Below are 22,147 nucleotides of genomic sequence, written 5' to 3'. Positions count from 1 at the left end.
CGTGGGCAACTTTGTGAGAACTGTAGGTGACAATTTAAACTAACTTGAATGCAGTTGCTAATACTAAGGAGGAGATGCTTGGGAAGCTGATAAGTCTGATGGTAGATAAGTCAGCTAGCCCTATTGGTTCACCAAGCTAATCAGTTGAACTTCCAGTCAAGATGGCGCCTGTGTACAATACTCCTTCGGTTGACATCCTCTGGATAGATCACAAAACCATGTAATTCACTTCTTTTATATCTTTTATATTTTGTCTTGAATGAGCTTCTGGAACTGTTGGAGCCTGTGATTTGCTGTTTGGAGATCTTTTGGACGTTCCAGCACTCTGCACTCTCCGAGAGGATTCTGAGAGGCAAAGGCAGCATAAACAAACCTCATGGCAGGCAAGCAAGCGAGCCGATGTTCGACTCCATTTTGCCAATTAAAGCTTCCATTGTTTGCCGGGTAATTGGATGAGGGAAATTAAAATATCGAGGCGAGTGCAGAGGGTGAGCGCTGGCTGCCTTTCTCTTGATGGCTCTGCTACTGGAGAGGAGAGAGCCTGCTGCTGGTCCTGGAGAGTGTTGCCCAGGTTTTCTACGTTTTGGATGTGATTAACTAGCAGGAGGCAAAGAGTGGAAATCAAGGGGGCTTTTTCTGGCTAGCTGATGGTGACTAGTGGTGTTCCACAGGGGTCAGTATTTGACCGCCTCTTTTCACATTATATGTCAATGATTTCGATGATGGCCAAATCTGTGGATGACACGAAAATAGGTGGAGGGGCAAGTAATGTTGAGGAAGCAGGGTGTCTGTAGAAGGACTTAGATGGATTGGAAGAATTGGGAGAATTGGGAGACAGAAGTGGCAGATGGAATATAGCGTAAGGAAGTGCATGGTCATGCACTTTGGTAGGGGAAATAAAGGTGTCAACTATTTTCCAAATGAGGAGAAAATTCAAAAATCAGGGGTGCAGTGGGACTTGAGAGTTCTTGTGTGGGATTTCCTACAGGATAACTTGCAGATTGAATCAGTAGTAAGGAAGGCAAATGGAATGCTAGCATTCATTTTGAGAGGACCAAAATATAAGAGCAAGGATGTATTGCTGAAGCTTTATAAGGCATTGGTTAGACTGCATTTGGACTACTGTGAGCAGTTTTTGGCCCATCATCTAACAAAAGATGTTCCTGGCATTGGAGGGGTCCAGATGGGGTTCATGAGAATGATTGTGGGAATGGAAGGGTTAATGCGTGAGGAGCGTTTGATGATCTTGGGCTTGTACTTGCTGGAGTTTAGAAGAATGAGGGGTATCTCACTGAAACTTATTGAATATTGATAGGCCGAGATAGAGTGAAATTGGAGAAGATGTTTCCTGTAGTGGGTGAGTCTAGGATTAGAGGGCACAGCCTCAGAATACAAGGACAGTATGAGAAGTTTTTTTTTGGCCAGAGGGTGGTGAATTTGTGGTATTCATTGCCACGGATGGCTGTGGAGGCCAAGGCATTGAGTGTATTTAAAGTGGAGGTTTATATGTTTGTGATTAGTCAGGGCATCAAAGGTTATGGAGAGAAAGCAGGAGAATAGGATTGAGGGGGATAATAAATCAGCCATGGTGGAATGGTAGAGTAGACTTGATGGGCTGAATGGCAGAATACTGCTCCTATGCCTTATGGACTAAGGGAGACGGCCAGCATAAAATAGTATGGGCAATAGCTGGTAGGTGATAAATGAGGGAGGAATGGTAGGCAGGTGAGGGTGGGGGAGTGTGAAGATAAAGGAGTAGGGAGGTGAGATGTGTATGTGACAAAGGGCTACAGAAGGTGGAATCAGATAGGAAGAGGACAGTGGACCAAGAATTAAAGGAAAGGAGGTGAGGAGGAAAACTGGAGGGAGGAATGTGTGGGCAATGGGCAGATTTGGGAGGTGTGGAACAGGAAGGGATGATGAGGCTGATGAGTGAATGAGGCACAGTGGGGAGTGGTTACCAGAGGTTACAGAAGCTAATATTCATGCCGGAAGGTAGGCAAAAAGCAAGGTGAAATATTAGGTGCTGCTGCTCTAATCTGTGTTTAGCCTCGCCATGGTAGCAGTGCAGCCGTAGACTGACATATCAGTGTGGGAAAGGGAGTAGAATTAAAATGGCTGTCCACTGGGAGATCATGGCTGTCGTGATGACAGAATGAAGGTGCTCGACTGATCCCCCCCCCCCCCCCAACCCATCAGGTCTTAACATAAGGAGGAGGCTGCATTGGGAACACCAGATGCAATAAGTGAGTGTTTACCAACTCCCGCTTGTGCAGCATGGTTTGAATCTTATGCAGCGTTCAGGTAATGCAATTTGCAGGTGTTTTCTGAACGAGAAACCTTGCAGAGCTGTCTACTTTGGATTTCCTGTTAAGATTTCAGTCCAATTCTTGAGGCAGAATTCAGCCGCTTCCACTGAGGGTTCAAATGGAATAGAATTATAAAATCAAACTAAGCAGTGCTAATGAACATGGAACATAGAACACTACAGCACGGTCTCGGCCCTTCGGCTCAAGATGCTGTGCTGACCCTTTTACCCTCCTCTAAGAGCAAGACAGCAATTATATTTCATGAGGAGTTTGAGGTGATTTGGTAAGTCACCAAAATCACTCGCAGATTCCTACAGATGTCCCGTGGAGGGCATTCTAGCTGATTGCATTACTGTCTGGTATGGGAGGTGGAGCAACTGCACAGAATTCCTTCCCAATATGCTGGTAATACTGCCTAACCAATTCTTTATTTTTAAAGATTCTATTAGCATTATCTCAACTGGAGTGATTTACAGATCACACCATCAAACTCTGCACCGAATTTCTTAGCTTTCTTTAGCCTTCTGACCCACCATCTTGAACCATTTGAAAAATGCTCCCCTTGTGCTCCGTGTAGGTAGAGATTAAGGGGAAAAACAAAAGACCATATCAGCATCTTTGCCATAAAGACAATTTCTGTATCAAAAACAGAGTGAGCTTCAGGGAAGAATTGGCTAATAGCCAATATCGGATTTCAGGGAGGTGGAAAAAGATTGAAGAAAGAAAGACAATGACAGAAGTGTCCTCAAACACGAGGAAATCTGCAGATGCTGGAAATTCAAACAACACACATTAAAGTTGCTGGTGAATGCAGCAGGCCAGGCAGCATCTCTAGGAAGAGGTACAGTCGACATTTCGGGCCGAGACCCTTCGTCAGAAACGTCCTGCCAGGTTTGATGGTAGAGGTAGATACATTTGTGACATTTAAGCTCATTTAGACATTTAGACATTTAGGCTCATGGATGGTATGTAGAAGGGAAGAGTTGGATTGATCTAAGAGTAGGCTAAAAGGTCAGTATAACACTGTGGGCAGAGGCAGTGTACAAATGTTCTATGTTATATCACAGTGGCACAGCTCATAGAACAGCTACCCCATCAACCAATCAAGTTCATATCCTGACTTCAGGTGTTGTCTGAGTGGAGCTCCCTCTGCAAACACATGGATTTCTTCTAGATTCTCTTGTTTCATCCCACATGCCAAAAATGTGTGTGTGTGTGTGTGTGTGTGTGTGTGTGTGTGTGTGTGTGTGTGTGTGTGTGTGTGTGTGTGTGTGTGTGTGTGTGTGTGTGTGTGGAGGGAGGGTGATGGGGTAATTGACCACAGGAATGTGTAGGTGTATGCTAGAGAGAGGAAGAGGAACAAAATAGATTAGCAAAGCATTAGTGTAAAAACACATGTTTGATCAGTATTAATTTTTCTGGTTGTATCTTTCAACACTGTTATAGAAATGTTCAAGACAATGACATACCAATAAAAAAACTTGTCATTATTGCCATGATCTGCCTTTTCCTTTGGCTTCCATGTGCATCTTACTTGTTCCAAGTTGTCACAGATACATTCTATTTGATTAGTAGTCTCACTTATCCCTGTCAATATCAAAGACACAAGTACAGATAGTTTTAAACTTTAAATGTAAGTGTGCAAACGTAATACAATGAAAATAAATTTCATAAAGTAACAGTTCCATTTTTTAAAGAATGTCAGTTAATACAATGAGTTTTCTAACATTTTGCATCTCACTGTGCTGACCAGTTGACCAGTTACTTAAAGAACGTCACTTCTTCAGATAGAGTGGATGTGGAGAAGATGCTTCCTAAAGTGGGAGGGTCTAGGACAAGAGTCCAAGGATGTACCTTTAGAGCACAAATGCAAGACTTTCTTTTCAAAGTTGTAAGGGCACAGTTAGGGTTTCCTCAAAGGTTGACAGGTTTGTGGTGTATTATGAATTTTACCTGCTTTTATTTCGCAAATCACCATGGCAGGTTGTAAACAGTGGATTACCAGTCTAGGCATGATGTCTGTCTGCGTTTGCGGCACCATCACTGTGTCATACAGAGAAGGAACTTATTTAGCCAGAGGTCAGGGAATCTGTGGAATTCAATGTCATGGAAGGCTGTGGAGGCCAAGTCATTGGGTATATTTAAGGAGGAGGTTGATAGGCTCTTGATTAGTAAGGGGGTCAAAGGTAATGGGGAGAAGGTAGCAGAATGGGTTTGAGAGGGATAATAAATCTGCCATGATGGAATGGTGGAGCAAACTTGAAGGGCTGAATGGTCTAATTCTCCTCCTGTGTCTTATGGTCTTATGGTTTTTAAATAATATTTTCTAAACTAAAAAACACCATTCAACAATTACAAAGAATAAAGGATTATATAAAAATAAAGTTAGAAGTCAAAGTACAAATATAGAATAAAATATGCATAAATACATAAATACTAGCATGTATTTACAATGTAAACAGCATTGTAAAAACTGGTCAAATGTATCTGTATTGCAGTTCAGTGACAGCTAACACTTTAACTGCCTGGCCCTGGTTTTCTCTTGTGGTGCCTCAATGTACTGATATGATGAAATGATCGATATGAACGGCATACAAAACATATTTTTCACTCTACTTTGGTACATGAGACAATGATAAACCAATTTACTAATTTCTCAACTTACATCCTTGTAGATCTTTCATAAATCAACCATGATTTAATGGTTAACCACATTGTAATCCAGATTATTGATACAGATGACAAACAATAAAGGATCCAGCACCGATCCCTGCAGCACACCACTAGTCACTGACCTCCATTCAGAGAGGCAACTCTCTGGCTTCTCCCACAAATGAATCCTGAGCAAATGAACCTTCTTGTCCTGCCTCCTGTGTTGGACCTTGTCAAATGCCTTACTAAAGTCCATGTAGACAACATCCACTATCTTAACTTCATCCACTTTCCTGGTAACTTCCTTGAAAAACTCTACAAGATTAATTCGACATGACCTACCAAACACAAAGCCATGCTGACCATTCTTAATCAGTCCATGTCTATCCAAATATTTACATATGCAGTCACTTAGAATACTTTCCAAAAATATTCCCACAACTGATGTATGTCAGACTCAGCAGCTGTCTCCTGAGTATTTACAGATGCAAAGAATGTATTTAAGATCTCTCCCTTCCATTTTAGCTCCACACATCAATTTCCACTCTGGTCTTCCAGAGAACCAATATTGTCCCTTGCTATCCTTTCGCTCGTAATATATCTATATGTAACCCTTAGGTTCGGCCAGCTCATGTTCGTCTAGGAGCAACAGCCTTTGGCCCCGCCAAACTGAGAAATCACGTTTGTGTGGATGCTGTGCAATGTACTGCCCAGTTACAAACCCACAATGCAAAATATCAGACAATACACCATATGCAATTAAATAACTGAACTTTATGAATCTTAATCTGAATATAGGGTTAGTAATGAAAATAAAAAAAGGGCCCAATTCAAGGAAAAGTCAAAAGTTCACATTGCAGCTCACTCAGTAGTCATTCTTCCATCATCGATCTCCTCCGAGCGTCGCCGACCTTCGGACCCTCAGATCTCAGTCCACTCCATCTGGTGGTCTACAAGCCCTCTCCACACGCGTCTTCCCTCTTCATCTCTCCTCGACAACAGACTGCAAAAAACCTCCTTCCAGATTCCCAAGACAGAGCAACAATTTCTGATTGGCTAACATGCATAATCACAGTCCTGTTATCTCCAGCCATAACCCAAACATTGCTTCTACAGAGAAACCGTTACCTCAGCAGTGAACATTACAAAGAAGCCATTACATTAGCAGTGAATCCTTACAGCACGTTACATGTAGAATCCCTTAGGATTCTCATTCATCTTGTCTGCTAGAGCAACCTCCTGCCTTCTTTTCGCCTTCCTGATTTCTTTCTAAAGTGTTCTCTTACATTTCATGCAATCCATAAGCATCTCATTTGTTCCTACCTGCCTCTACCTGCTTTGCACCTTTTTTCTCTTAACCAGGGCCTCAATATCTCTTGAAAACCAAGGTTCCCTACACTTGTTATCGTTACCTTTAATTCTGACAAGGACATACAAGTTCTATACTTTTTAAATTGTGCTTTTGAAGATCTAGCACTTTCCAAGTACACCTTTGTCAGAGAACAACCTGTCCCAATCCACACTTGCCATATCATTTCTGATACCATTAAAATAGACCTTTCTCCAACTTAGAATCTTCACCTGTGGACCAGAGCTAGCTTTTTGCATAAATCTTCTCACGTTTAAAATCCCAAGGCTATCCAGACCTGTGTCACTTTCATCATTGTCAGATTCTTCATCAAGAGCATGCAGTTTAATGCTCTTTTGGAAACTGCAGCTCAACTTTTTATCTTTCTTCTCTCCCCTGTACAATCCATTTATTTTTGTCTGCCTAACATGCTCATCATATGTTCCCTACTTTGTTGCATTTTCTTCAAGTTTTGCCTTTAAATCTGCATTTGTCTGTTGTGTGTGAGCTCCTGCTACAACAATAACACAATTTGCTCAGCCTGGCTGATTCCTGTTTAGACATTTGAATTTTGTTCATGCCCACTTTGATTCCTGACTGCAATTCAATTGCATCTCAGTCTGCTGCTTCCATTAATACAACTATTCCTGCTGCTCTTTTAAATGTAAGTTGTGTACAACTAGTATGAGTTCACAAACTAAACAATTTCTCAGTGTTTAAGTAAGTCCATCATTGGTAATGCTCAGATAATCTCTTCAATTCAGCCATGTACACTGAAATGGGCTCCCCTTCCTTTGGATTCCACTTATGAAACCTAAAGCATTCTGCAATTAACAATGGTTTTGTTTCTAAATGTCTCTGCATTACTTTCAAGATATCAGCAAAGCTCACTTCTGCTGGTTTTGTTGGAGCATCTTACTTAGCAGTTCTAAATAAACTGTATGCCTTTAAACCCAAAGCACTCAGCAAAATTGGCACTCGTTTCTCATTGGCTATTTCATTTGCTTCAAAATACTGCTCAATTAGTTCAGTATACATGAGCCAGTTAACAGTTGTGCTCTTGATCGCGTCTGTCTTTCAGATGTAGCCAGCCATTATTGGTATTTTTTATGATTATTATTACCCAGCACTCATTGCTTATTAGATTTAGATCATTAGATTATGAGGACATGCAGTCCTCTTTTATTGTTATTTCGTAATGCATGCATTAAGAAATGATACAATATTCCTCTGGTGTGATATCACAGAAACTCAGGACAGACCAAGACTGAAAAACTAATAAAATCACATAATTATAACATATAGCTACAACAGTGCAACAATACCATAACTTGATGAAGAACAGTCCATGGCACAGTAAAAAAGCTCAAAGTCTCTCGAAAGTCCCACACCTCATGCACACGGGAGAATGAAGAAAACTCTCCCTGCCATGCCCGACCACAGTCCGACTCTGAGTCGTCTGAAAACTTCAAGTTCTGATCTGCCCTCCGACACCGAGTACCGAGCACCATCTCTATCCGAACACTTCGACCTCAGCCTCGGTCGCCAGCAGCAGGCAAAGCCGAGGATTTTGGGGCCTTCCCTCTGGAGATCCTCGATCACACTGTAACAGCGGCAGTGAAACCAGACATTTCAGAAATTTCTCCAGATGTTCCTCTGCTTCTCACGTCTGTCTTCATCAAATCAAAATTGTCCACGGCCCATATTTAACAGATACAATATCATTTCACCGGAGAGCTGCACGCGCTGCGTCGCGCTGCTATCTTCTCCTCCTGCCTTTCATGAATTTTGCATTTTCTGCCTTTTTTTACTTGGTTGTGTTTACTTTTGTGAAGAACATGTGTGACTCTGAAGAAAAAAATGTGATGCTTTTTAAAAAATTCAACCATTTCTTACCGTGCTGTGTTTAAATTTGAACAACTCGTTGCACTTCAACAGGTAAATAGTCACCTTGGGTTCATTTTAGAAATACCTCGTCACCATGGTTATGTTTTGTAACTCAAAAATATTAAACTAATTGAACGGAAAACATGAGAGCCAAGCGATGCAAGTCTTAGTTTGTTTTTATTTTAAGTGAGCCATGTACAGTTGAAGACAGAAGTTTACATACACCTTAGCTAAATACATTTAAACTTAGTTTTTCACTATTCCTGACATTTAATCCTAGAAAACATTCTCTGCCTTAGGTCAGTTAGGATCACAGCTTTATTTTAAGAATGTCAAATGTCAGAATAATAGTAGAGATAATGATTTATTTCAGTTTTTATTTCTTTCATCACTTTCCATGTGGATTAGAAGTTTACATACACTTTGTTAGTATTTGGTAGCATTGCCTTTAAATTGTTTAACTTGGGTCAAATGTTTTGGATGGCCTTCCACAAGCTTCTCACAATAAGTTGCTGGAATTTTGTTCCATTCCTCCAGACAGAACTGGTGTAACTGAGTCAGGTTTTTAGGCCTCCTTGCTCGCACACGCTTTTTCAGTTCTGCCTACAAATTTTCTATCGGATTGAGGTCAAGGCTTTGTGGTGGCCACTCCAATACATTGACTTTGCTGTCCTTAAGCAATTTTGCCACAACTTTGGAGGTATGCTTGGGGTCATTGTTCATTTTGAAGACCCATTTATGACCCAGCTTTAACTTCCTGGCTGATGTCTTGAGATGTTGCTTCAATATACCCATATAATTTTCCTTCTTCACGATGCCATCTATTTTGTGAAGTGCACCAGTCCCTCCTGAAGCAAAGCACCTTCACAACATGGTGCTGCCACCCCCATGCTTCACGGTTGGGATGGTGTTCTTTGGTTTGCAAGCCTCGCCCTTTTCCCTCCAAACATAATGATGTTCATTAGATTAGATTATGAGGACACTCAGTCCTCATTTATTGTCATTTAGAAATGCATGCATTAAAAAATGATACAATGTTCCTCCAGAATGATATCACAAGAAACACAGGACAAATCAAGACTAAAACTAACAAAAGCACATAATTATAACATATAGTTACAACAGTGCAAAGCAATATCGTAATTTGATAAAGAGCAAACCATAGGCACGGGAAAAAAAAGCCTCAAAGTCCCGATAGCTTCATCATCTCACGCAGGCGGTTGAAGGGAGAAACTCTCCCTGCCGTGAACCTCCAAGCGCCGCAAACTTGCCGATGCAGCACCATTGGAAGCACCCAACAGCAGTGGACTCTGAGTCCGTCCGAAAACTTCAAGCCTCCGACCAGCCCTCTGACACCGAGCACCGGGCACCATCTCTGCCGAGCGCTTTGACCTCTCCCCGGCTGCCGAGCAGCAAGCAAAGCCAAGGACTCGGGGCGTTCCCCTCTGGAGATTTCGGACCACACAGCAGCAACAGCAGCAGCAGCGAAGCAGGCAGTTCAGAAGTTTCACCAGATGTGCCTCCATGCTGTCATGTCCATCTCCATCAAATCAGGATTGTGCACGGCACCCTACTTGACAAATAACAGACATCACCACCGGAGTGGCTGCTGCGAGCTGCATCGCGTCGCCATCTTCTCCTCTCCACCCTTTTGGTTTATGGCCAAACAGTTCAATTTTTGTTTCATCAGATCAGAGGACATTTCTCCAAAAAGTAAGATCTTTGTCCCCGTGTGCACTTGCAAACTGTAGTCTGGCTTTTTTATGGCGGTTTTGGAGCAGTGGCTTCTTCCTTGCTGAGCAGCCTTTCAGGTTATGTCGATTTAGGACTCGTTTTACTGTGGATATAGATACTTGCCCACCTGTTTCCTCCAGCATCTTCACAAGGTCCTTTGCTGTTGTTCTGGGATTGACTTGCATTTTTCACGCCAAAGTACGTTAATCTCTAGGAGACAGAATGCGCCTACTTCCTGAGCGGTATGACAGCTGCGTGGTCCCATGGTGTTTATACTTGCATACTATTGTTTGTACAGATGAACGTGGTACCTTCAGGTGTTTGGAAATTGCTCCCAAGGATGAACCAGACTTGTGGAGGTCCACAATTTTTTTTCTGAGGTCTAGGCTGATTTCTTCTGATTTTGTTTGTAAACTTCTGACCCACTGGAATTGTGATATAGTCAATTAAAAGTGAATTAGAGGAGAGAGGAGAAGATGGCAGCGCAACGTAACTCGCAGCGGCCACTCTGGTGGTGATATCTGTTATTTGTCAAGTAGGGTGCCGTGCACAATCCTGATTTGATGGAGACAGACGTGAGAGCACGGAGGAACATTTGGTGAAACTTCTGAAATGCCTGCTTCACTGCCTCTGCTGCCAGAATCTCTGGAGGGGAAGGCCCCGAGTCCTCGGCTTTGCTTGTTGCCCGGCGGCCGAGACGGGGTCGAAGCGCTCGGCAGAGGATGGTGCTCGGAGAGGCTGTGTCAGAGGGGCTGGTCGGAGGCTCGAAGTTTTCGGATGGACTCAAAGTCCCCTGCAGTTGGGTGCTTCCAATGGTGCTGCATCGGCACGTTTGCGGTGCTTGGAGGTTCATGGCAGGGAGAGTGTCTCCCTTCTACCGCCTGCGTGAGATGTTGAGGCTATTGGGACTTGGTTTGTCCTGCATTTTTTTGTGATATAATTCTGGAGGAACGTTGTATCATTTTTTAATGCATGCATTTCTAAATGACAATAAACGAGGACTGAGTGTCCTCATAATCTAAATCTTAAGAAAAAATCTGTCTGTAAACAATTGTTGGAAAAATTACTCATGTCATGCACAAAGTAGATGTCCTCAACATCTTGTCAAAACTATAGTTTGCTAATATGAAATCTGTGGAGTAGTTAAACAATGAGTTTTAATGCCTTCAACTTAAGTGTATGTAAACTTTCAACTTCAACTGTACATATCATGTGGTGGTGTGATGACGTATGTCATTTACATACTCTTACATATAATCCGCAATGCATCATGTGAACAACAAAGCATGCTTCATCAAATATATTTGCAGTATTCCTCCCGGGAGGGAGGAGAAGATGGCGGCGTGACGGCAGCGCGCGCAGCCACTTCGGTGATGATGTCTGTTATCTGTCAAGTAGGGGGCCGTGCACAATTCTGATTTGATGGAGACGGATGTGAGAGTACGGAGGAACATCTGGAAAACTTCTGAAATGCTCGCTTTGCTGCTGCTGCTACTGTGCGGTGACTGGAATCTCCAGAGCTGAAGGCCCTGAAATCCTCGGCTTCGCGTGTTTCAGTGGCTGGGGAGAGTTTGAAGGCGCTCGGCAGAGGATAGCACTCGGGAGGCTGTATCAGAGAGGCTGGTCAGAAGCTCGGAGTTTTCGGATGGATGGACTCAGTGTTGGCTGCTTCCAAGGTATCGGCAAGTTGATGGTGCCTGGAGGTTTATGGCAGGGAGTTTCTCCCTTTTGCCGCCTGCTATCGGGGACTCGGGATTCGATCGACTCGAGACTTTGAGACTTTATTTACCATGCCCATGGTTTGTTCTTCATCAAATTATGGTGTTGCTTTGCACTGCTGTAACTATATGTTATAATTATGTGGTTCTGTCAGTGTTAGTCTTTGGTTTGTCCTGTTTTCTGTGATATCACTCTGGAGAAACATTGTATAATTTCTTAATGCTGAGGGTGTTCTACGAGTTTGTGGTGGTTAGTGCGATCGTGTTTGCTGTTGTGTGCTGGGGCAGCAGGCTGAGGGTAGCAGACACCAACAGAATCAACAAACTCATTCGTAAGGCCAGTGATGTGGTGGGGATGGAACTGGACTCTCTGACGGTGGTGTCGGAAAAGAGGATGCTGTCGAAGTTGCATGCCATCTTGGACAATGTCTCCCATCCACTACATAATCGACTGGTTGGGCACAGGAGTACATTCAGCCAGAGACTCATTCCACCGAGATGCAACACTGAGCGTCATAGGAAGTCATTCCTGCCTGTGGCCATCAAATTTTACAACTCCTCCTTTGGAGGGTCAGACACCCTGAGCCAATAGGCTGGTCCTGGACTTATTTCTTGGCATAATTTACATAATACTATTTAATTATTTATGGTTTTATTACTATTTAGTTATCTATGGTGCAACTGTAATGAAAACCAATTTCCATCGGGATCAATAAAGTATGACTATGACTATGTCTAATGCATGTATGCATTTCTAAATGACAATAAAAGAGGACTGAGTGTTCTCATAATCTAAAAAAGAATTACTGAAATATTAAATACACAATACATATACACTCTAAAGTTTTGCAACTCAGCATCCTGACCAGGTAATCACTGATCTAAGATGATGCTGTTTGAGCACCTGTGAAATATCAATATTGAGTAAGCAGTTTGACTGTGTCCGACACTACTGCAAGAAGTGTGAAACCATATGTTGCAGATAATTTCACACAACCTGAGCTTCATACAAAGTTCGCGAGATTTATATGGTTATATAAGTTCACTTATATAACCACATAACCATATAATAATTGCAGCACGGAAACAGGCCATCTCGGCCCTTCTAGTCTGTGCCGAACTCTTACTCTCACCTAGTCCCACCGACCTGCACTCAGCCCATAACCCTCCATTCCTTTCCTGTCCATATAGCTGTCCAATTTAACTTTAAATGACAACTTTGAACTTGCCTCAACCACTTCTGCTGGAAGCTCGTTCCACACAGCTACCACTCTCTGAATAAAGAACTCCCCCCTCATGTTACCCCTAAACTTTTGCCCTTTAACTCTCAACTCATGTCCTCTTGTTTGAATCTCCCCCACTCTCAATGGAAAAAGCCTCTCCATGTCAACTCTATCTATCCCCCTCATAATTTCAAATACCTCTATCAAGTCCCCCCTCAACCTTCTATGCGCCAAAGAATAAAGACCTAACTTGTTCAACCTTTCTCTGTAATTTAGGTGATGAAACCCAGGTAACACTCTAGTAAATCTTCTTTGTACTCTCTCTATTTTGTTGACATCTTTCCTATAATTTGGTGACCAAAACGGTACACAATACTCCAAATTTGGCCTCACCAATGCCTTGTACAATTTCAGCATTACATCCCAACTCCTATACCCAATGCTCTGTTTTATAAAGGCCAGCATACCAAAAGCTTTCTTCACCACCCTATCCACATGAGATTCCACCTTCAGGGAACTATGCACTATTATTCCTAGATCCCTCTGTTCTACTGCATTCTTCAATGCCCTACCATTTACCATGTATGTCCTATTTTGATTAGTCCTACCAAAATGTAGCACCTCACATTTATCAGCATTAAACTCCATATGCCATCTTTCAGCCCACTCTTCTAATTGGCCTAAATCTCTCTGCAAGCTTTGAAAACCTAATTCATTAACCACAATTCCACCTATCTTAGTATCATCTGCATACTTACTAATCCAATTTACCACCTCATCATCCAGATTTTTAATGTATATGACAAACAACATTGTAATTACAAAAGCAAACAAGATTGTAGGCACCTCCATATTAACTGTGATATTTATTTCAGAGAAATTTACAACATTGATTCATTGCAGCATGTGCCTGTTGTCTGACATCAGCGATCATGGTCTTTCCTTGACCATGATTGCTCCTCGCAAATTCTTCTACTGAAGTGGTTTGCCATTGCCTTCTTCTGAGCAGCGTCTTTACAAGAAGGGAGACCACAGCTATTATCAATGCTCTTCAGAGATTGTCTGCCTGGCGTCAGTGGTCACATAACCAGGACTTGTGATATGCACCAGCTGCTCATATGACCATCCACCACCTGCTCCCATGGCTTCACATGACCCTGATCAGGGGGCTAAGCTGGTGCTACACCTTCCCCAAGGGTGACCTGCAGACTCGCAGAGGGAAGGAGTGCCTTACACCCACTTTGGTAGAGATTTGTCTCCACCTTACCATCCAAAATTTACGCTGGGTTTATCATTACTTGCAAGAATATGAGATGTTATTTTGAATAAGTGTACAGGAGAGATCGCTTGTATTCTACCCGACATTTATTCCTTAATGGACATCACCAAAATAAATAGGTTATCCAGTCTTTAACACATGGCTGTTAAAGGAAGCTACTACAGAAAAGCGGCTGCAATGTAAATGTAAATTCAAATCTTCCTTTCACGTATCGAAGTTCAAAGTAAATTTATTATTGAAGTACATAAATGTCACCAGATATGCATCCATAAAGTTCATTTCCTTTTATTTATTTATTAAGGTACAGCACGGAATAGGCTCTTCCAGCCGTTCGAGCTGTGCTGCCCAGCAATCTCTCAATTTTACACTAGCCTAATCACAGGATGATTTGCAATGACCAATTAACCTACCAGCCAGGATGTCTTTGGACTGTGGGAGGAAACTCATGCAGTCACAGGAAGAATATACAAGCTTCTTACATGCAGTGGTGGGACTTGTGGGCATACACAGTAATTCCAAGAAACACAATAGAATCAGTGAAAGAGCATGCCCAACAGGACGGGGGAAATAAACAACAAACTGTGCAAATGTAAAGGAAAAAAAATAGGAAGAATAAATAAATAAGCAATAAATATCGAGAACATGAGATGAAACGTTCTGGAAAGTGTGGAAACAGTTCAGTGATGGGGCAAGTGAATCTGAGGGAAGTTATCCTCTTTGGTTCAAGAGCCTGATGGTTGAAGGGTAATAGCTGTTCCTGAACCTGGTAATGTGGGTCTTCTTCCTGTGGGTATCTTCTTGATAGCAGCAGTGAGAAGAGAGCCTGGTTGGTGAAGATTCTTGATGATGGATGCAGCTTCCCTGCGACAGCGCTCCTTGTGAATGTTCTCAGTGATGGGGAGGGCTTTACCTGTGATGGACGGGGCCATATCCACTATTTTTGTCGGATTTTCCATTCAAGGACGTTGGCTGACCATCACCACCTCTGATTCCCTGATGATGATTGGCTCCTCCTGAACTCAATGATCAGCTCCTTTGTCTTACTGACATCGAGTGAGAGGTTGCTGTTATAGCACTATTCAGCCAGATTTTCAATCTCCTTCCTAAATGCTGACTCATCAACACATTTGATTTATTTCCACTATGTGGCAAATTTAGCTAATTTGACAAGTCAAGTCAAAGTAAATTGTCATATATCCGATAGGCATATTGTTTTAAACTATAGGCACACTTCATTTATGTTTGATCTGGTTCCTGAAGACATGTATATCTCTCTGGGATTACAATGACAGTGATTTGTGAAAGTCATCAATCAGACCTTCTCAGACACCTCTCAAGGGTTAAGACACTCACTGTAAATACAATGCATATTCTCTCAAAGATTTTTTATATATCTTGAGAACTGGCAGCAGAGTAAATGAATATCCCAGCAAGCTTGTCTTGCATGAAGCTCTGTCTTGGATGTGACAATCCCACACAGAATGAAGGGGTTCACCTAGCTCTGATTATATCCCAATGTGACTTCAAATTCTTCAGAATCTGATTTATTAACAGCAATTTGGATGACATTAAATTTGTTATTTTGTGGCAGCAGTACAGTGCAAAGACATCAAATTACTAAAACATTACAGAAATAAATAGTGTAAAATATCCTTTAGTACTTCTTTGTACAAAGGATGGAGAAAATTTCTGAGTTCTGTCTTACTTTCATAGGCAAAGACTACAGGATGAAAATCTCCGTATTTTAGAAATAGCTCCTTGCCATCTGCCATCATATTTCTGAATGCACAATAACATATTAGTTATTGGGAATCTCTCCTTCTGAGAGGAAGCTGAGTAATTTTCTTGAATGTATGTAGTTATATTCACCAATAATATACTTAAAAAGGGAATTGATTTATGATTAAATACATCATCTTTTGGTTAGGGAAATGAGTTTGTGGCCCTTCTCTTATAGATGTGAGGGACATTGTGCGAGAGGTTTATCTCCAGATACAAAAACAGTGTCACTAAATCAGAGTGTATCGGTGCTTACTGCCAGACATGTTAACACTTCAGTAACTTTGCACCGAACATGCAGTAGCTGCACTCAGGAAGGCTGTAGGGAAAGGGTGAATCCAATATGAGCGGTATGGAACTATATTTTATAATTTGGAGATACAGTGCGGAACAAGCCCTTCAAGCCTAACCAGCTGTGCTAACAAGCAACCTGGCTATTTAACCCTGGTCTAATTACTGGCAAATTACAATGACCAATTAACCTATTAACTGGTACATTTTAGGACTGTGAGAGGAAACCAGAGTGCCCAGAGAAAAACCACGTAGTCACGAGATGTGTGCATAAATGCCTTACAGCCGGGACTGGGATTGACCTTCAGATTCCAACGGCTTGAGCTGCAATAACATTGTACAAACCATTACTCTGGCATCCCAGGGGTAGAATTAAGCTGAACCGTCAGTGGCAGGGATTATCGAGAATGGCTTTGTTACAGGAAACACTTGTCCAGCTACTTTGATAGAATGGTTGAGCGAGTTTCTAAATGTGTAGATGAGGGCAATGTGATTTATGTGGTTCTACATTGAGTTATGTACATGGAGAGAAATTGTTTAGAGGGCAGGTAGATCTCAATCGCTGAGCAACACAACCCAAACGGCCTTTTCCCATGCTGTAAGGCTCTGTGTCTCTACGTTTCACCTAATCCCATGTGGGAGTGTGGACCAAAAGGTAAGAGCCCATGAAATTAAAGGCAAGTTAGCATATTGGACCAAACTTGAATGAGTAACAGGTGATCCTAATCGATGGGTCCACTTCAGGTTGAGTACAACTGTAGAAGACAGCATGTTTGCACAAAATCTTTTCTCTGTGATAAAAATCTCCAGGGGGCAGCACAGTCGCATAGTGGCTAGTGTAACGCTAGACTTGGGCTCAATTCTCTCCACTGTCTGTGAGGAGTTTGTACATTTTCCCTGTGACTGTGTAGGTTTCCTCCAGCTGCTCTGCTTTCCTCCCACATTCCAAAGACGTTCAGTTAGGGCATGCTATGTTGGTGCTGGAAGTATGAAGACACTTGTGAGCTGCCCTCCAGCATAATCCTCACTGATTTGACTGGACTTATTTCACTGATGCACTTCACTGTATGTTTTGATGTACATGTGACAGATAAAAAGAATCCTTAGCTTTCTCAGTCCTCCAAACTGCAGTACTGGAACTCCTCCTAATGGAATGTTAAGCTATCAAGAGATGTTAAACTGGTTTCATCTTCATTGTTTCTACTCCAGTAACATGATGATGCCAAATTTATTCTTCATGCAAGAGCATGTAAAAGTGCTTCCATCTGTGCACACACGGAGGTTAAGTCTAAGCAAATGATGACTCATCAGTAAGGCATGCTGGAATGTTAAACAATTCAGAAGGAAAGAAGCGTCTACCATTCTACTCCCTATGCACAATGATTACCCGTGAGGATATGTGGCAAGACCCTTTCAAACTGTGGACTTCCATCTCTCAAGAGCCACCTGTCAGCTAGATATTGACAACACAATTCACCTTCACATTCAGAGCCTCCGTGTAGCCTTGAGATGAATGAAGAAGGGAAAATTGACATTTAGAACTTCAGACCCGACAATAAGTTTATGCTCTGGCAGGCAGATGTTGTCAAGAGTACAAAGAACATAGAACACTATGGCACAGTACAGGCCCTTCGCCACACAATATTTTGCCAACATTTCAACCTAATCTAATGTCAATCTTTCAAATTACTAGATCCTTTTTTATTATAAGACAGATCTAACCCTTCCCTCCTACCTACCCCTACATTTTTCTATCATCCATATGATTATCTAAGAGTCCTCTTAAATGGCCCTAATGTATCTTCCTGTACCTTCACTGCTGGCGAGGCATTCCATGCACTCCTCACTCTCTGTGTAAAGAATTTACTTCTGATATTCTCTCATACTTTCCTCCAATCACTTTAGAATTATGCCTCTTGGTATCAGCCATTTCCACCCTAGGGAAAAATCTCTGGCTATCCATTAGCCACCCTAGGGAAAAATCTCTGGCTATGCCTTTTACCAATTTGTACACCTCTATCAAGTCACCTGTCATCCACGTTCACTCCAAAGAGGAAGCCTGAGCTCACTCAACCTATCTTCATAAGATATGCCACTGTCCTCCGGTGGGGTTTAGACTCAGAAAAGCTGAAGTAGGTATCTCAGAGTAACCGAAGATTTATCACCAATGTTGATTTCACAGAATCTTCCAAATTCTTACATTGTGAACTAATCCAAAACCACCATCTCCAGCATGGGAGTTCGGATCACCATGGCTGACCTGACCACATAGTTTGTATGCCTGGCCACAATACACTGAGCCCTGGCTGTTGCTGTTAACACCGCAAGGACATCTTTCAAATTCCCTTGGAATCAACTTTGCTCCATTCGCAACAGGCAAGATCTCCCGGTAACCACGCACACAAAATGCTGGAGGAACTCAGCAGGCCAGGCAGCAACAATGGAAAAGGGCACAGTCGCCACTTCGAGCCAAAGCGTCTCGGCCCAAAACGTTGACTGTACTCTTTTCCATAGATGCTACCTGGCCTGCTGAGTTCCGTCAGCAGTTTGTGTGTGCTGCTTGGATTTCCAGCATCTACAGATTTGCTCTTGTTTGTCTCCTATTAGCCAACCATTTTAATTCTAATCCCCATTCTCATTATGACATGTTGGTCCATGGCCTCCTCTACTGGCATGTGTAGCCACTCTCAGCTTGAAGGAGCGACACCTCATATTCTATTTGGGTAGACTTCCAACCTGACGCCATGAATGCCGATTTCCCTAACCTCTGGTAGTTTCCCCACCCTCCCCCTTCTCTCTTTCATTCCCCGATTTGGCTCCCCTCTTACCTCTTCTCTTCTCCTTACCTGCCTATCATCTCCCTCTGATTCCTCTCTCCTTCCCTTTTTCCTATGGCCCACTCTTCACTCCTGTCAGATTCCATCTTCTTCAGCCCTTTACCCTTTCCACCTATCATCTCTCAGCAACTCCCCTCCCCCATTCACCTCCTTCCCCTCAACCTACTTTTTTATCCTGGCTTCCTCCCCCTTACTTTCCACTTCTGATGAAGGGTCTTGGCCCGAGACAACAAACCTTTTTTCCCCTCTATAGATGCAAACACGAGGAAATCTGCAGATGCTGGAATTTCAAGCAACACACATAAAAGTTGCTGGTGAACGCAGCAGGCCAGGCAGCATCTATTGGAAGAGGTACAGTCCAATAGATGCTGCCTGGCCTGCTGCGTTCACCAGCAACTTTTATGTGTATTCCTCTCTATAGATGCTGCCTAAATTGTTCAGTTCCTCTCACAGTTAGTGTTTTCTCTGGATTTCCAGCATCTGCAGAATCTCTTGTGTTTGCAATAATTAGAGTCCTTTCCTTCTCTTTTCTTCTCTTCCCTTTCCTTTCCCACTCCTTAAAAATGTTGAGTACCATCCATATATTTAGTGATGGTTGCAGAAGCTTAGAGTTTGCAAGTATCTCTGATATCAGAAGCTATATTTCAATGATGTAATCTCATGACTTCCAAAGTACATCATCCAATTAGCAAATGCTAACCCAGACAGCTATGAGTTAATGAAGGAAATTCCTGACAAAATATTAATAATTTCTGCTAGTGTCAGCTTGACTAGAACATGACTCATTATTCCCTTTTCTCTGTGGGCCTAGTATACAAATGCCGGTCTTATCGCAAATATCCTGAAACCACTGAAAGTGAAAAAAAAACTCAAAACACATTGAGTCATTCAGCACGCCAGTATCAATTTCTAAGGTACTGCAGGGTGGTTCGTGGGTTAAAGAAACAATACAACTTAAAAGACGGAGCGGGCACTTTCCTGAGTGACACCTGTCAGGGAGGCAAATCAGATTCAACTCATTCAACAATATATACATGAAGAACACTTAGCTACATCATATAATTAAGATTGACATTTGCACCATATATTACATAAAGTTCAAAGTAAATTTATTATCTGTAATGGGCTGTGTTTCTTAGACCCAAAAGACCCAAATCAATTTGAGTGTCGATGAAATGTGACAATAATCGTACAAGCTCAACAAAATAACTCAAGCCCAGCTTCTTATCATAAAACAGAAAGTACAAACAAACCACACAAGATGCAATGTAGTAAGTTACAAAGATTTCCACAAAGATTTCAGGGCTCACAATTCTGAGTCACCACCCGATTGTCGCCCTTGTCAGGTGACTTGATCGCTGCTGTTGTTGGGGGAGCTCTCAGTTCCGACTTGTGAAACCCTAGGCACCAAACGACCGCGATTCCTCTGCCTAGGTGAAGTCCCAAGAAAGGAGTGAAGGGTGCCTGAGTAAGTAATGGTTCAATCCGCAAGCATTGCGCGACATGAAAGACAAGTAGATCCTTTCACAAACAAGAAAAAGTCTGCAGATGCTGGAAACCCAAATCAATTCTTTGGTCATTTGTACTCATGCCACGAGTGCCTAAGCAAACATTGAACAAATCTCAGGTGTTTAACTTGTACAGACACCTTACATGCTGCAAACTCAAAAGAGTTAAAGTGCCACTTGGAATTGTTCAGGCCTTTATCTAATGTTATTATAAAATTGAATACACCACATCATTATCAAAGTGAATATATTGTCTTGTCACCATATACTATCCTGAAGTTCATTTTCGTGCAGACATTCACAGTAGAATAAAGGAATGCAATAGAATGAAAAACTACACACAAGTCTAACAAGTGATCAATGTGCAAAAGAAAATGCACTGTGCAAATATAATTTAAACAACAACAATAATAATAATAAATAATTAAACAAGTAATACTGAGATGCAAGCACGAGGAATTCTGCAGATGCTGGAAATTCAAGCAACACACATCAAAGTTGCTGGTGAACGCAACAGGCCAGGCTGCGTTCACCAGCAACTTTGATGCGTGTTGCTTGAAGTAATACTGAGAACCTGAGTTGTGGCGTCATATTCAGCCTGTCACAGAGGAATGAAAAACTTGAGTTTACCAGTGTGTTTTATGCTCTCTCAATGTACCTTAATGCAGTTAACATTACAACATATTAGTGCACAGCAAGTTTCTACAAGCAGCAATATAGAAAGAGAGCTTGCTATAGTAAATTTGAATGGCAGGTAGACAGAGGTGGTGGGACCAGGGAAAACTTCAATACGTTGGAATGGGAACTTTTATAACACCTCATCAAAAAGACAGCACCTCTAACACTGCATAACTTCCTCCAGTTTAGATTTTCATGTTCTCTGCTGGAACTCCAAAGCATCTGCTGAAGAGATATGATTGCAGCCAAGTGAGTCAGCTGGAGAACTTTCACACCACTAAAATATTGAGAGAGTGCCGCATTAGCTGATGTGATGCTCAAGCGAAGACCCAATTGCTTTCTCCTTAAAGAATATTTAATCACCAAAATGACTGGCTTGCAAATCTGTTTCAAACGATTTTCTCATAACTAGATATTGAATTATTTGATACCAATGTCACATAAGAACCCCAACTCTGAATACCAGTGGGGTATAAAGGTTTACCTTAGTCTCCAGCTTTTAAAAGTTTTCCTGGACTCACCTTTCCTTGTAGAATGACTATCAACCTCTTGCAGACTGACAATAATGACCACATTGAGAGCAAGTTTTAAGTCCATCTCTGGAAATTGGAATGATTTATGGGCCAAGCACTACACACCCTAGCTGCAACTATTTGCTTGATTCATTGATTATTTTTCTCTGGCTTTGGTACTGAACTCATCTCATATCAGTGCGCCTTTAATTTATAAACTGATGCATCATGTTTCCTGTACTCACTTCCTGTTTTAAGAATTAGTCACCTTTTCAGTACCTACTTAAACTACTTAGCTGTCATAGAAAGCCCAGAATGTTTTTGAGAACATGCAGCGTTTGATACATTTCTAAGCTTTTGCAGTCTGAGATATCACCTAACAAAAGTAATGC

General features: G+C 42.0%; 1 protein-coding gene across 1 annotated transcript in view; it reads right to left on the bottom strand.

Annotated features, from left to right (window-relative positions):
* Positions 1-21,917, bottom strand: part of LOC140200666 (cytokine receptor-like factor 2) — a 67,083-nt gene extending 45,166 nt beyond the window's left edge. The window contains exons 1-2 of the mRNA XM_072264231.1: positions 21,765-21,917; positions 3,779-3,896 (exon numbers count right to left, since the gene is read on the bottom strand). Coding sequence (XP_072120332.1) covers positions 3,779-3,896; positions 21,765-21,840 — 194 coding nt within the window. The 5' untranslated portion in view covers positions 21,841-21,917. The remainder of the gene's footprint in view (positions 1-3,778; positions 3,897-21,764) is intronic.
* Between the last annotated feature and the right edge of the window lie 230 nt (positions 21,918-22,147).

The sequence above is a fragment of the Mobula birostris genome, chromosome 7 (assembly GCF_030028105.1).
Source record: "Mobula birostris isolate sMobBir1 chromosome 7, sMobBir1.hap1, whole genome shotgun sequence".
Lineage (NCBI taxonomy): Eukaryota > Metazoa > Chordata > Chondrichthyes > Myliobatiformes > Myliobatidae > Mobula > Mobula birostris.
The sequence above is the reverse complement of the archived record's forward strand: the minus strand, read 5'-3'. Positions and strand labels throughout refer to the sequence as shown.